The sequence below is a fragment of the Electrophorus electricus genome, chromosome 8, assembly GCF_041902795.1.
Source record: "Electrophorus electricus isolate QZ-2024a chromosome 8, ASM4190279v1, whole genome shotgun sequence".
NCBI lineage: Eukaryota > Metazoa > Chordata > Actinopteri > Gymnotiformes > Gymnotidae > Electrophorus > Electrophorus electricus.
Window position 1 is genome coordinate 1,027,501 of NC_137504.1, and position 13,227 is coordinate 1,040,727.

The following is a 13,227-nucleotide window of genomic DNA, read 5'->3' on the forward strand; positions in this document are numbered from 1 at the left end:
CCAGGACGACAAGGAGACACAGGGCAGCAAGGCACTAGAACCGAACCCAGTGCACACACTGGGGCACTAGAACCGAACGCAGTGCACACACTGGGGCACTAGAACCGAACCCAGTGCACACACTGGGGCACTAGAGATATAGGCTCTGGACAGGAGAGCATTGTAAAACTCAGTCGCGGAAGGTCTTAACTACAGCCCTAAAACACCAGACAGAGAGAGGCAGACCCAACAGGGATTAGGAGTCTGATGTCCTAATCTTGGGGATTAGGGATCTGAAATAAAACGAGACCAAGATACAACAGGGCAACAGCGCGCACACACACACACACACACACACACGCACATGCACATGCGCACACACACGCGCACACACACGCGCACACACACGCGCACACACACGCACCTACCCGAGCAGACACACGCGCGCACACGCGCGCGCACACACACGCGCACCTACCCGTGCAGACACAGAGGGAGTGTATTGGTTCAGGGACAGGTCCATGCCCTCAGAGGCCTGGCTTCCTGTGTCCGAGAGGCGCTTTACACTTCCGCTGATGTGGGGCTCCGTCTCCTCCATCTCCCCTCCTTCGCACTCCACCTGCCCTGCCGCCGCACTTCTGCCTCGCTCCAGCAGAGGCGCTGTGCCTCCACTGGACTGTTCTGGGGTCAGGCACGATGGCGACTCAGACTCCGGAGTCTCCGTCCTCTTGCTCTCCTCCTCAGACGTGGGAGTACTCTTACCATCTTCGATGCCCGAGTCTGAGGTCTTGCTGGAAGCCTCGCTCTCGGGCTTGTCGGGGTCTGACAGGAGGTCGCGGTCCTCGTGGCTCTTGGCGCTCTCCGCTGCCCCCTGCAGGAGACCGGCCGAGGTGCGCGGCTTGGGTTCCGGCCGCTTCTGGCTCTCGGGCCTGTGCGTGTCCGCTGGGCTGGGTCCCACTAAACTGCTCTGACTGGTTTTACAGGGATCTTTGCCTTGGGCCTGGGGAGGGAACACACACACACACACACACACACACACACACACACAGCTCAGTTCTAACATTTTTACTTTAGTCTTTCCAGTCATACATTGAGAATGGAAAACATTTCTGCCGCTTCATCGTCTAAAGTAACACACCTAAGAAAAAAGTGTAACCACCTCTAAACTCCACATCTCTGTCTCCAGTCTCTCCCTGAGATGGGATGTATTCTCACCTCACCACTTTTAAATCCCTAATCAGTCATTACGTGTGTGAGGATGTGGACGCGGTGAGAGGACAGGGGTGTTTATTTGGGCTCCGGGAACGGCACCGTAGGCCGTTGTCCCGGGTTATTTTTGCAACAGCAGCGACTCCCAGAATAGCTCCACATACAGAGATGGCAGCTTTCAGCCTGGGTGGGACAGCCAAGCTCTGGTTCACGCAGAATGTGTTTAAGGAAGTGTGAACACAATGAGAAAGAACAGGCAGAGAGATCCCAGAGAAGCAGGAGTATGTGTGTGTGTGTGTGTGTGTGTGTGTGTGTGTGTGTGTGTGTGTGTGTGTTTGTGTGGTCCTTTCCATATTTAACTAACAGAAGGGTGTTGTTTATTACACTTATGTTGACTAACTCTAGTACTTATTGTTTATTACACTGATTGTTGTCTGTTAAGAGTTTATATGTATTTGTACTTCTAGGTATCAGCATTCATCCCTGTATTCTACAGTATTCTAGTTCATTGGTATGTTTAATTCTAACCTACTGTACTGTACTTGGATATATTCTATGAGCAAATGACAAAGCACTTTTGTAAGTCGCTCTGGATAAGAGCGTCTGCTAAATGCTGTAAATGTAAATGTAAACAGAACAGTCTCTACCTAATGACAGTTTTCAGTTTTTGCACACACACCCACCGCATAACCCCAACACCTCCGCACCTGCCTTTGGGTGAGAGAATCGTGAGACTACAGACTCAGTTCAGCAGCACAAATCCCACCCTGACCTTTGACCCAGCAGCACCAAGACACCTTTTTCTGCAAATTCCAAACCCCATCAGTGTCCATGGAGCAAGACCAACACGTCCCCCGTGAAGGCAGAGGAGGAAGGCATGAGGTGGGCGGAGCTGCTCACCAGCGTGAGATCAGCAGGCTCGTCGTCCTCGGCCTCGTCCGGGTCGTCCTCGGCCTCGTCCATGACCTCCGCCTTGGCCTCGGCCACCAGCTCCCGCACGGGCCGGTTCGATGTCACCGAGTTCACGAAGGGGTGCTGTGAGCATGCATACATACATACACACACACATGCACGCACGCACACAAAAGTGCATGCACACACACAGAAAGAAAGCCCATGAATGCACATGTGCACATGCACGCACACAAAAACACACACGCACGCGCAAAACAGGCACACACACAGACACAATATATTCAACATGAAAAGGGCATTTAGCTTGAGGAAAGCCGACACACAGAACCTAATATGAGGTCTAATCTGATATGGCAAGTCACAAAGCAGATCATCTTCAGGATCATGTGTAAAAAAGTGACATATGTGAACACCAGAGGAACTTCACCTCCAGCTCGGCACAAAGACTCGGAGTCACCTGAACTGGGGTGACCCAAATAAGCAACCTTCGATGATACACAGGTAACAGCAGGGCGGGCACACACGCACACGCACACGCACGCGCACGCGCACACACACGCGCACACACACAGCTGTGAAAGCAGACATGTAATGGAGTGAAAACCCTCATCCATTATTTATCCCATTATGCCTTAGATAATCGAATTGTCCCAGCTGGCAGACGGACTCACGCACAAGAGCGACTGGATCCCACCGGAGATCCAGGCTACCAGGCTACCAGAACCAGACCCAGCCAAACAGACTACTAGAACCAACAGAGTAATACGAGACGTTCCTTTGTGGGTTGATGGTGGGGTTGATGGTGGGGTTGATGGTGGGGTTGATGGTGGGGTTGATGGTGGGGTTGATGGTTTATAACATGGGCCGTTTGAGCTGAGCCACAGATCTGTGCCAGTAATTACAAACACATACCAAAGCAATCAAACACACACTAATCACACAACCCACAGTTGGAGGGGCAGTAAGTACTCGGAGCGCTCGGAGTTCAGGTGAAGCGTCCTGTGTGCAGACGACTCCCACCAGCCTGGTGCCCACGTTTCCCAGGAGAGAGGTCATCTTGCTCTGGAGGGAGGGCACAACCCTCGTTCACCAGTGAAACGGCCGTCCAGATTTGTTTGGAATTTATTTATTTTTTTAAACCTTTATTTTCATAACAGCTCCTGAGTGGTTCAATGTTTACTTTGGCTTCAGTGATGTTTAAAACATTTAGACGGATGGACATATAGAAATCCATTATCAGGTAGCACTGTTTGCTGTGGGCCGCGCCTTTAGGGCTGTAACAGGTGGTCAGTGTGATCTGATGTAAACAGAGAGGAACACTCCACCATCAGTGACAGGCCCAGACGCTGTGCACCTCCGCACACGTGCATGAGCGTGTGCAGAACTGTGTGGACATGTGTATGTTCGTTTGTGTGTGTGTGCGCGCGCATGTGTGGACGCATGTATGTGCGTGTTTTGTATGTGTGTGTGGGTGTGTGGATGCACACGCACATGTGCGCGTGTGTGTTTGAGTGTGTGAACAGATTCCTCAGAACAACCCCAACAACAGTGAGAGATGACCTTCTGGATTATATAATCTAATCTCTTCTCAGTTCATTTATTGGTTTTTAGTTATTCTGCTCCCTACTACACACACACACACACACACACACACACACACACACACACACAGTTCCTTCTGATGGACCTTCTCCATCACTCCTGCAGTACAGACCTTCTCCATGGCTTCTCCAGTACGAGTTCAACCTGCATCCACATCTTTTAGGGTAGACTGTGAGGAGAACCCGTGTCCCAGCTCAACAGCAGCACTAAGTCTTGGTAATCTAGGCAGCCTGTGTCCCACAGCCCCATGTAGAACCTCAGGAGGGTAAGGACCAGTGACTAGGTCAGGAGGTTCCTCAGACGGCTCCTGGGCTTGAGGGGATCCCCCCGGGGAGAAGGGCTCCAAATTACCACCATTCCTTCCATCCTCTGACCCAAACAGGAAGTGGTGACTCCCTGTTGCAAGCAGATGTTTTATCCAGGCTTCCGCTGGGCAGAACTGCTCCATGTCATCGGCCCGGTATCAGCTAGTCATCAGTCCGATTCCAAACATCAACAATCCAGACACTTTAGTAACAGCACACTCTGAGCAGGCATACCAGAACTCACGTAAAGCACGTGGCCGAGATATGGAATCCATGAGGAAGGGATCGAAGGACGAAACACAAACCCAAACTTACCTCCAGAAGCTGAGCGCCCGTGGGCCGTGTCTCTGGATTCTTATCCAATGCTTTTCTCAGGAAATCCTTGAAGTCATTTGACCTTGAAAACACACACGGGCGCGCACACACACACACACACGCACACACGGAGACACACACACAGTCCTGGCATATTCGCTGTAAAGTGAGCTGCATTTGTTTGAACCAGACACAGAACATTGCTAGTGCTGTTATTTAAGTGCTCTGTGTTTTCTTTCGATTCCATTGATCTTGGTAGTCAGACTTTTATCACAGGAGATGAGTTCCACCACCCAACAGAACAGGCTGGTAATACACTGATAAGAGCAGCTGTCGCCCTCCTCCGGGACTACAGGAAGGGGCTATGATGGAGAAAAGCACAACAGACCCACAAGGAAGGGGCTGGGCCCTTAAGGCTGGGGGTCTCAGGCATTGTGGTTTACCATTTGGAAGGCTCGTCTAGGGTGGGGGGCTCGGACTTAGCCACCTTCAGCAGGACTCTCATGGGGTTGAGCTCGTGGTGGGGCGGCTCGATCTGGGCCAACTCTATCAAGGTGATGCCCAGAGACCAGATGTCTGCTTTGTAGTCATATGGTGTGTCCTTGGTGGTCTCACACATCACAACTTCAGGAGCCATCCTGCACACACACACACACACACACACACACACACACACACACACACACACACACACACACACACACACACAATATTCTTAACGTGAACCTTCTTGATAAAGCACAGTTGGCCACACCACCCCTCCCACATCAGTGCTTTTATTTTCAGTTTATGACTGACGACTGCTGATGTATGGCCCATCTCAAAGAGAAATTCCCACCATAAAGACCTCAGACATCAACCATGATAATGTGCCACAGATGAGCGATAAACATGGACGCTCCAAGATTGGAACGTTCTGGATCACGTCGGTTAGTTGGTCTTCATCCTGACAATCTGTCCCTTTGACGTAAACCTTTCATTGACCAGACCAAAGACACGGCACCCTTTTGTGTGGGGAAAGTATTCTGTATAGGGTTACAAAAGGCTCAGTGGTAAAATGATTATGGTGAAATAATTTAGTAGTGCAGACCTTCTCAGAACAGAGAAGATGAGATGAGCTGTGGACAACGGCTAACGACCTTAGTCGCTTCAGCAACTGACAAACATGAACAGAAGACAGAGGGCCAACAGATCGAGTCAGTCCGACCAAACAGATCCGTGCAGCCGGCTGAAATGTCCTGCCATGTTGAGCCGGGTTGAGCATAGCTGGCCTGGGCTACGATAGCAGACTAGGCACTGGCTCCATGTTTTTATTTAACGAGCAAACATTAATAGCGGCAGTATATCAGGTGTCCTGGCTCAGCGCAGCACATGGGCGCATGCACGGCCTGGATCATCTGACTTCTGTGTGCTGGAGCTTCCTGCATTCATGCTGTGAGAGTTCACAGGTCAATCGTTATCAGCGAAACGACAGGATGTCAGCGCACAACCGAGAGTCCAACGAACACCAGGGAGTACCGAGGCAATACCTCCCGTAGGGGTGGGACACGTCCTGAGTTTGATCTTTGCCGCTTCAACAACGCCTCGACAGGGAACGCTGCACGGTACTCACCAGTACGGAGTCCCAATGAAGGTATCTCTTCTCTGTAAAGTTTTCATGTTTTTTGCAGACACACCAAAATCCGCTGAAATTATAAAAATAAAGAGATTAATTAAGAGTTGGGGTCACTGTTTGCTAACTATAAGACTGTTACAGTTAAGTTTGAGACTGACAGAAGAGGACAGTCAAGCAATAACACCACAACAAAACAGACAGAATCCAGGTTCGGTTTTCTGAGCAGTAAATGTGATCATATATTAGCAAGACGTGCGAGGCTAAAGTGGTGAAAGTTTGCTTCTGTATTTCTGCATACATCTGACCTACAACTTCATCAGACTGTCACACAAGTCCTAAAAGTAGATAAAGAGAACCTAATCAAACTTTTAGGATCAGCAGAATTAGAAGATGAAATCTGAGTCAGGATGTGAATCAGGTGTGAGCCAAGTCTTGTCTTCACAACATACGTTTGTGGAAGTGTATCATGGCATGAAGAAAAGAGATCTCCGAGGACCTCAGAAGAAGAGTTGATGATGCTCCTCAGGCTTTAGAAGGTTACAAAACCATCTCTGAAGCTTGGACTCCACCAGTCCACAGATTGTGTACAAATGGAAGAAACTGAAGACTTATCACCCTCCCCAGGAGTGGCCCACCATCACACCAAGAACAAGTGTGTAATGATCCATGAGGTCACAAAGGAACCCAAGGTGACTTCTAAGCAACTTAATGTCGCCTTCACATTGACTAAGGTTAAAGTTCATGAGTGCACCATCAGGACACTGAACAACAGTGGAGTTCATGGCAGCGTTGGAAGAAAAGAGAGAAAGCTGCTGCTATCCAGAAAGAACATCGCTGCCCGTCTGCAGCTTGCTGAAGATCACACGGACAAGCCGGAACTACACCAGCAAATTCTAAAGGAAAATGTCAGGCTATCTCAAGAGAAAGTGGGTCATGCAGCAAGACAACAACCCTGAACACACACGTCGCTCTGCCAAAGAAAGGTTAAAGAAGAATGAAGTTAAGGGTTTCAACGTCAAAGTCCTGACCTTGATCCAGCAGAAGTGTTGTGAACGGAACTGAAGCCAACAGTTCATGAGAGGAAACCTTCAACAGAACTGAGCTGAAATGTGCAGGACTCAGTCATGACTAGAGGCGTTTAGTGCTGTTACTACTGCACATGGGGGTTCACTGACTTCCATCACTCACAGATGTGGGGTCATGGATCATTTTCCTCAATAAATGAATCAGAGTCTAATGTTTTAGTCTCATTTGTTTTATTTGGTTCTTTATTTTTACGACTTGTGTGACAATCTGATAAATTTTTAGGTCAGAAACCTTTGAAACGTTCACAAACTTTCAAGGACACTATTGAATATATTACTGACCTTATTGTATGTAGGCTTCGTGTGAAGTGTGTGTATGTGATGGTATGAGCGTGTACATGTGATAGTGAGAGCACGAGTGTGTGTGTGTGTGTGTGTGTGTGTGTGGGTGAATTCTTCAGCTTCTTACAGACAGGAAGGACCCGTTTCTGCTGTTCATCACACCCAGGCACCTGACAGGTGAACTAATCTCAGCATGGTCAGACAGGGTCATTTGACCGTGTTTCTGACTCAGACACCACTGAACACACACGTCCTTCTGAGATGAGAAGGTCTCAATATCCAGCATGTCCGCTAAAACACACCAGTTTAACTTAAGGAATAAAACAAAGGGAATGATGCACACTAAACATCATAGAATAAAATCTAATGTAGAATCTGGGTAGTGCACAGTAAGGTCTCTACAGAAACTTTTACACTGGATTTGTTTTATTTGTGCATGTGAGACAGAGATAAGACAGACAGACAAACAGACAGACAGAGCAACAGAGTGGGGGGGGGGGGAGAGAGAGAGAGTAGGTAGCTTCATGTTTCATTACCTACATAAAGACAGGACAGGCTCATGACCCAACACACAACGCAAGGGCCATTAACCTCAGTGGTCATGTGACGCTGAGTGAAGGCTCTCTCACACACACGCACTCACACACGCACGCACACACGCACGCACACACGCACGCACACACGCACACACGCACACCTAGTTTGATGTTGCCGTCCAGGGTGAGCAGGATATTCCCTGCCTTCAGGTCTCTATGTATGATCTTCATGGTGTGTAGGTAGACCAGAGCCTCCAGCATCTGTCTGCACACCACCTGGATCTGCTGCTCCGTCAGCCCACGGTCCAGCTCTGAGACACGCACGCACACACAAACACGCACACAAACACACGCATGCACACACACGAGATACACACGCAAGCACAAAACACACACAGAAAGACAGACAGACACATGCACACACACAGAAAGAAAACCCATGAATACACATGCACCCACCAACCACATGTGCACACACACACACACACACACACACTCACACACACACTCACAGGAAACAAACCCATAAATGCAGACACAGCCACCCACCCACCCATCCAACCACCACACACACACACACACACACACACACACACACACACACACACACACACACACACACACACACACACACACACACACACACACACACACACAGAAAGAAAACTCATGAATGCGCATGCATCCACCCACCACATGCGCACACACACACACAGAAACACACATACGCATGCATGTACGCACAGAAAAAAAGGTACACAGTAAACAGTTTTTACTTCAATGGCCAATCAGAAATGAAAGTTAGTTAGTTAACATTATTATAAAAATGAAAAACTAAACCAGGCCATGTACTTCCCATCATGGCCTCCAGACGGGGTTTGGGGGTAAGGAGCTGCTACACTAACACGAGAGTTCACCTAGCATGATGGCGTCCACCGCTCCTCCAGGGCAGAACTCTATCATGATCTGTGAAAGGAGAGAGAGAGAGAGAGATTGTTCAGTAATCTCTAAGTGTAAACAATTCCGCTCACAGCTCACTGGGTGACACTGAACCAAAGAGGAGTTTACCGTCAACCACCACAGAAAGTCACTCTAAAGGTAAAGGTATGAAGGGCAGAACCAAACAAGACAAGAGGGGGAATACCAGCCTGTGTGCGAGGTGTTTAACAACACAACTGCACCTGTGTGTGAGGTGTTTAAGAAATACAACTGCAAAAACACAATGAATCTGGACAACAGGAAGAAGACCTGAACACAAGCCAAAACACACGAGCCCAGACGGATCCTGAGTGAGGTGGAACTTCCTCTATGTCTACTTTACCCCCCCCCCCCCCGCCCCCCGGCATGACTCCCTGTGGACGTCCCGTCATGGGGGGGGAGGCAGAGACAGGGAGGCGATGAGACCAAGCAATGGCATGTTGTTTATTTAGCGATGGAAGTGATAAAATGACACTACCATTCCCTCCAAGATATATAAACCACATACAAACCAGGAGTCCAAAGCATGCCGTTATGACAGGCCTTCAAACCATTCAATTTATGCATGAATGACTGTATGTGTGTGTGAGAGAGCGCACACACACACACACACACACACACCCCCCACTGTGCTCTGTAATCAGTCAGGGCTGTAATTAAGAGACATTCACATCCAGAACCCAATCACAACCCCCAACAGTTCAGCAGTTATCACATGCCCCCTCCGCGTCACATGACAGGGTTACGTAACCCTCTGACGGCCAGGTAAACACTGGACGCAACTCGTTCCCATAAAACAAAAGGCCCCCCACCCCAACACATACATTACCAAATGTGTTTTGCGAGAGCCTTGTCAACGGGCAACGACCAGCCCAGTAAAAGATGATGACGGACACCCTGATGGGCCATCCTGAGGACCTGTGCAGTGTGGTTGCCCATACCATGACTCTAAAGCCCTGGGAAAAGACGAGAAAACATCTCAGGACATCCCAGCAAACGTCTCTAGTGTGCAGACTGTTTCCTGGCAAAAACACCTCCTTTACCAGGGAGTAATCCAGTCTGATAGAATAAAGAGCTATAAAAAACAGGCCTTGGTGCCACTGAGTCAGCGAGAGAACAAACCCCAACACCTAGCCAACTTCTCATCTCAGATTCATGGAATATTCTGGATGTCAGAAATGCCTCAACTGTGAGGTAGAAGAAACCGGTTACACAACAAGCAACAAGTATGTATTCTCATGCATGAGCATGCAGGCGTGCACCCACACACACTGTTGGGGTATACTGGTCCTTACAGCACTGAGTCTCTGTACTCAGTACAGACTGTGCTGGGAGCTTCACACAGATGTAAAACATGTTTTAAAAGACCAAGCCTTGCACAATCTTGGACTGGTTAGCAAGGAAGACAATCGCAACATTTAAATTTAGAAGTACAAAAAACCTCAGCACTTCCTGACTATCTAGTGTGTGACAGTCAGCAAACTGTGTGTCAACACGCCCTCTCACTTACCCAAGACGTCGCGACGTCATGTCTATACTGCGCAGCCATCAGGTTCCCCACACACTGCCAGGACTGAATAGAATTGTTTGCAACATTGGTAATGTCACTGAAATTCATGCCACTATTACAAGAAAACATTCAGTTTGTGTTTTGGACACCACAAGCCATAATGGGCCTTCTCAATATCATTCCTGAAGCCTAATCTCGTTCTTCGCTCTTTCGTTCTCTCTCTGCCTCTTTTAGGAGGGACGTATTTATGATATTGAAGGATAAAGTGACTGAAATTCAAAATCGCTCATTCTGATGATTTGGTCTTTGCTATAATAGACAGTGAATAGCTTTGTGTGTGAAGGGGGATGCCATCCTGTACGGTCCCATCCGGACAGAGTGGATGAGCCACGTCCGCATCCCGAGCAGGACGGGAGAACCGCTCAAGGGCTTGAGGACAGGTGGAGAGTTGTGGTGGATAAACAGTGTCGGAGGTAAGGTGAGCAATGATGCGGCGATAGGGAAAACTTCAGTCAGTCTAGGGATGGTGAAAGCAGAACAGAAGTGGGAACACACCCAGATGGGATTATCAGTGAGGGTGTGGCCTGTTGTGCAGGAGCTGGATTAGCTAATCCAGAGCTAATTCCATGTTCTGCTGGCTGACTCGCGTAACTCTGGTGATCAGGTTCCTGTTACCAAGAGAAAGAAGGTCTGTGTCAGCCAGCACAAAACGCAGAATGGTGGGAGAGTTACAGGAACGCGCGAGCGGTCTGATGAGGTTTTGGTTGAAAACACTGAAAACGATTCATCTGATTCAAACGTATCCTTGTGTTCGCAGCTCTGTGGTCCTCTTGAAATTTTTACTTTGAAAATGATCAGAACTTTCTTGGAAAATACCAAACATGCAAAAGGGGTCTAGGTGGAAGAGCACTTCCCAGAGGGGGCGGGTTTTATACAGTCTTTACGGTATTTGAGAGGCAATTTAGGGGAGGAAGGTTTTACTGATCAGGAGATCTTCCATCTAAAGAGGAGAGTGACTAAGATAAACCAGCAAATTAACAATGAAGGTAACAAGATTGCTAGAATTTGTTTTGTGGGCCATGTTTAGTTTATCTCCATCATGAGTATCTGGCGAAGATGAATATTAATGGTGCCAGGGACGTGAATAAAAAGAGCACAGCTATTTCAGTTAATCAAACTTAAAAGAATTGATGTGCTATCTGATCATAGTACGGTCCATTGTGTAATGGGGTGAGCTTTATCAAGCCTGGGATTTCATACTGGCATTTCAATACAACTTTACTAGATGAAAAATACTTTTTTGGAAAGTGTTTACTGCTTTTTGGGGCAAGTTCAGGGCAACTGAATCATCCACTCAAACCTTGCAACAGTGGTGGGATCTGGTCAAAGCTCAAATAAACCAGCAGTGCACTAACAGCGTCACCAAGGTAAGGGCCCAGTCCACGAAAAGCCTTGAGACGGAGACAGTGGACCTTCGGCGTTTAACAGAGTCCACATTAAGGCTCTTAAAGTGAAAACAGTGGCACTAGCTGACCTGCGTAGGGTAAAGGCACAGGGGCCCTGGTCCGTTCTCAATTTCACAATGGGACACAGACAGATGCCCTTTCCAAGCTTTTCTTTGGTTTAGACTGTAAAAATGGTCAGAGGAGATGGATACAAGCCTCGAAGTTGGAGTCTAGTACAGTTCTCTCAGATCTTGTGGAGATTCGACCGAGAGCAGCAGTTTTACACTAGGCTGTATACCAGTGAATATACAACACGCCAAGAGTTGGAAAATATTCTCTTAGATGGTAGAAGAGACCGTCTTGGGTCTTGAGGGGCCACTGTCCCCGGTGGAGCTGCAGGATGCCCTTCAGGTCATGGAGGGTTTGGAGGTACTGATGGACTGCCAGTGGAGTTTTTAAATCCTTCTGGGCAGTGGTTGGTGAGGATGTGCTGGAGGTCAGGAACGACCGTCTCACAAAAGGGAGGCATGACGCATCATGGTGGCTCAGCGGTTAGTATGTTCGCCTCTCGGGTCTTGGCTTTGTGTCTCTATCTGGGTGGAGTTTCCATGTTCTCTGTGTCTGTGTGAGTTTCCTCCAACAGTCCAAAAACATGGAGGTTAGGTTGGATACTCTAAATTGTCCCGTATGAATGTGACCTGTGTCTAAGTGTATAGATATGTATACATGGTTGGTGCTTGGTCCCCCTACACCCGTGCACTTCCCCAGGGGGCTGTGGTTTCTGATTGAGAGTATGCTGTGTCCAAATTGGCTGTGTGCACTTATCAGTGTGTGTGAGTGATTTGAGTGGAAAAGCTGATTTCTGTCTGTAAAGTGTCCTTGAGTTTGAGAAAGGTGCTATATTAATGAGACTAACAATAAAAAAAGGAGATTTACAGGAACTGAGAAATTGAAGAGGTGTTTCGCTGCTCTGTTGTCATTACAAGTAGCTCTCAGAAGCCTTGGCCGTCAGGCTGAAGAAGATGATGGTCAGGTAATCCATCCTGACCAGACGTGCTCTGTGCCAGGCAGGTCCATTTGACAAAATAACTTTAATTCGGGATCTTTTGGAAGTCTGGAGGTCATTGGGCTTGGATTGGTGTGATTTCTTTGGGTCATGAAAAGACTTTTCACAGGGTTGAGCATGAATATCTATGGACGCTTTGGATTCAGCCCTGGTTTCTGAAGACCCATCTATTTGCAGAATATTTAAAAGGACAACTGACACTACTCCGTTATTGACTGACTAATTTAGTACTTATTGTAGGGCACTATTTATGCTTTTTAACAAACTCTAGCACTTATTGTTTATAGCACTTAAGATAGACCTTATGTATTTTGCACTTCTAGGTATCAGCATTCATCCCTGTATTCTACAGTATTCTAGGTCATTGGTATGTTTAATTCTAACC

General features: G+C 48.0%; 1 protein-coding gene across 3 annotated transcripts in view; it reads right to left on the reverse strand.

Annotated features, from left to right (window-relative positions):
* Positions 1–13,227, reverse strand: part of stk10 (serine/threonine kinase 10) — a 34,886-nt gene that overhangs the window by 8,033 nt on the left and 13,626 nt on the right. For all 3 annotated transcript variants that reach the window (XM_035527635.2, XM_081720259.1, XM_081720260.1), the window contains 7 exons: positions 8,761–8,809; positions 8,005–8,154; positions 5,938–6,010; positions 4,769–4,963; positions 4,326–4,407; positions 2,089–2,223; positions 458–979 (listed from right to left, as the gene is read on the reverse strand). In XM_035527635.2, coding sequence (XP_035383528.1) covers positions 458–979; positions 2,089–2,223; positions 4,326–4,407; positions 4,769–4,963; positions 5,938–6,010; positions 8,005–8,154; positions 8,761–8,809 — 1,206 coding nt within the window. The remainder of the gene's footprint in view (positions 1–457; positions 980–2,088; positions 2,224–4,325; positions 4,408–4,768; positions 4,964–5,937; positions 6,011–8,004; positions 8,155–8,760; positions 8,810–13,227) is intronic.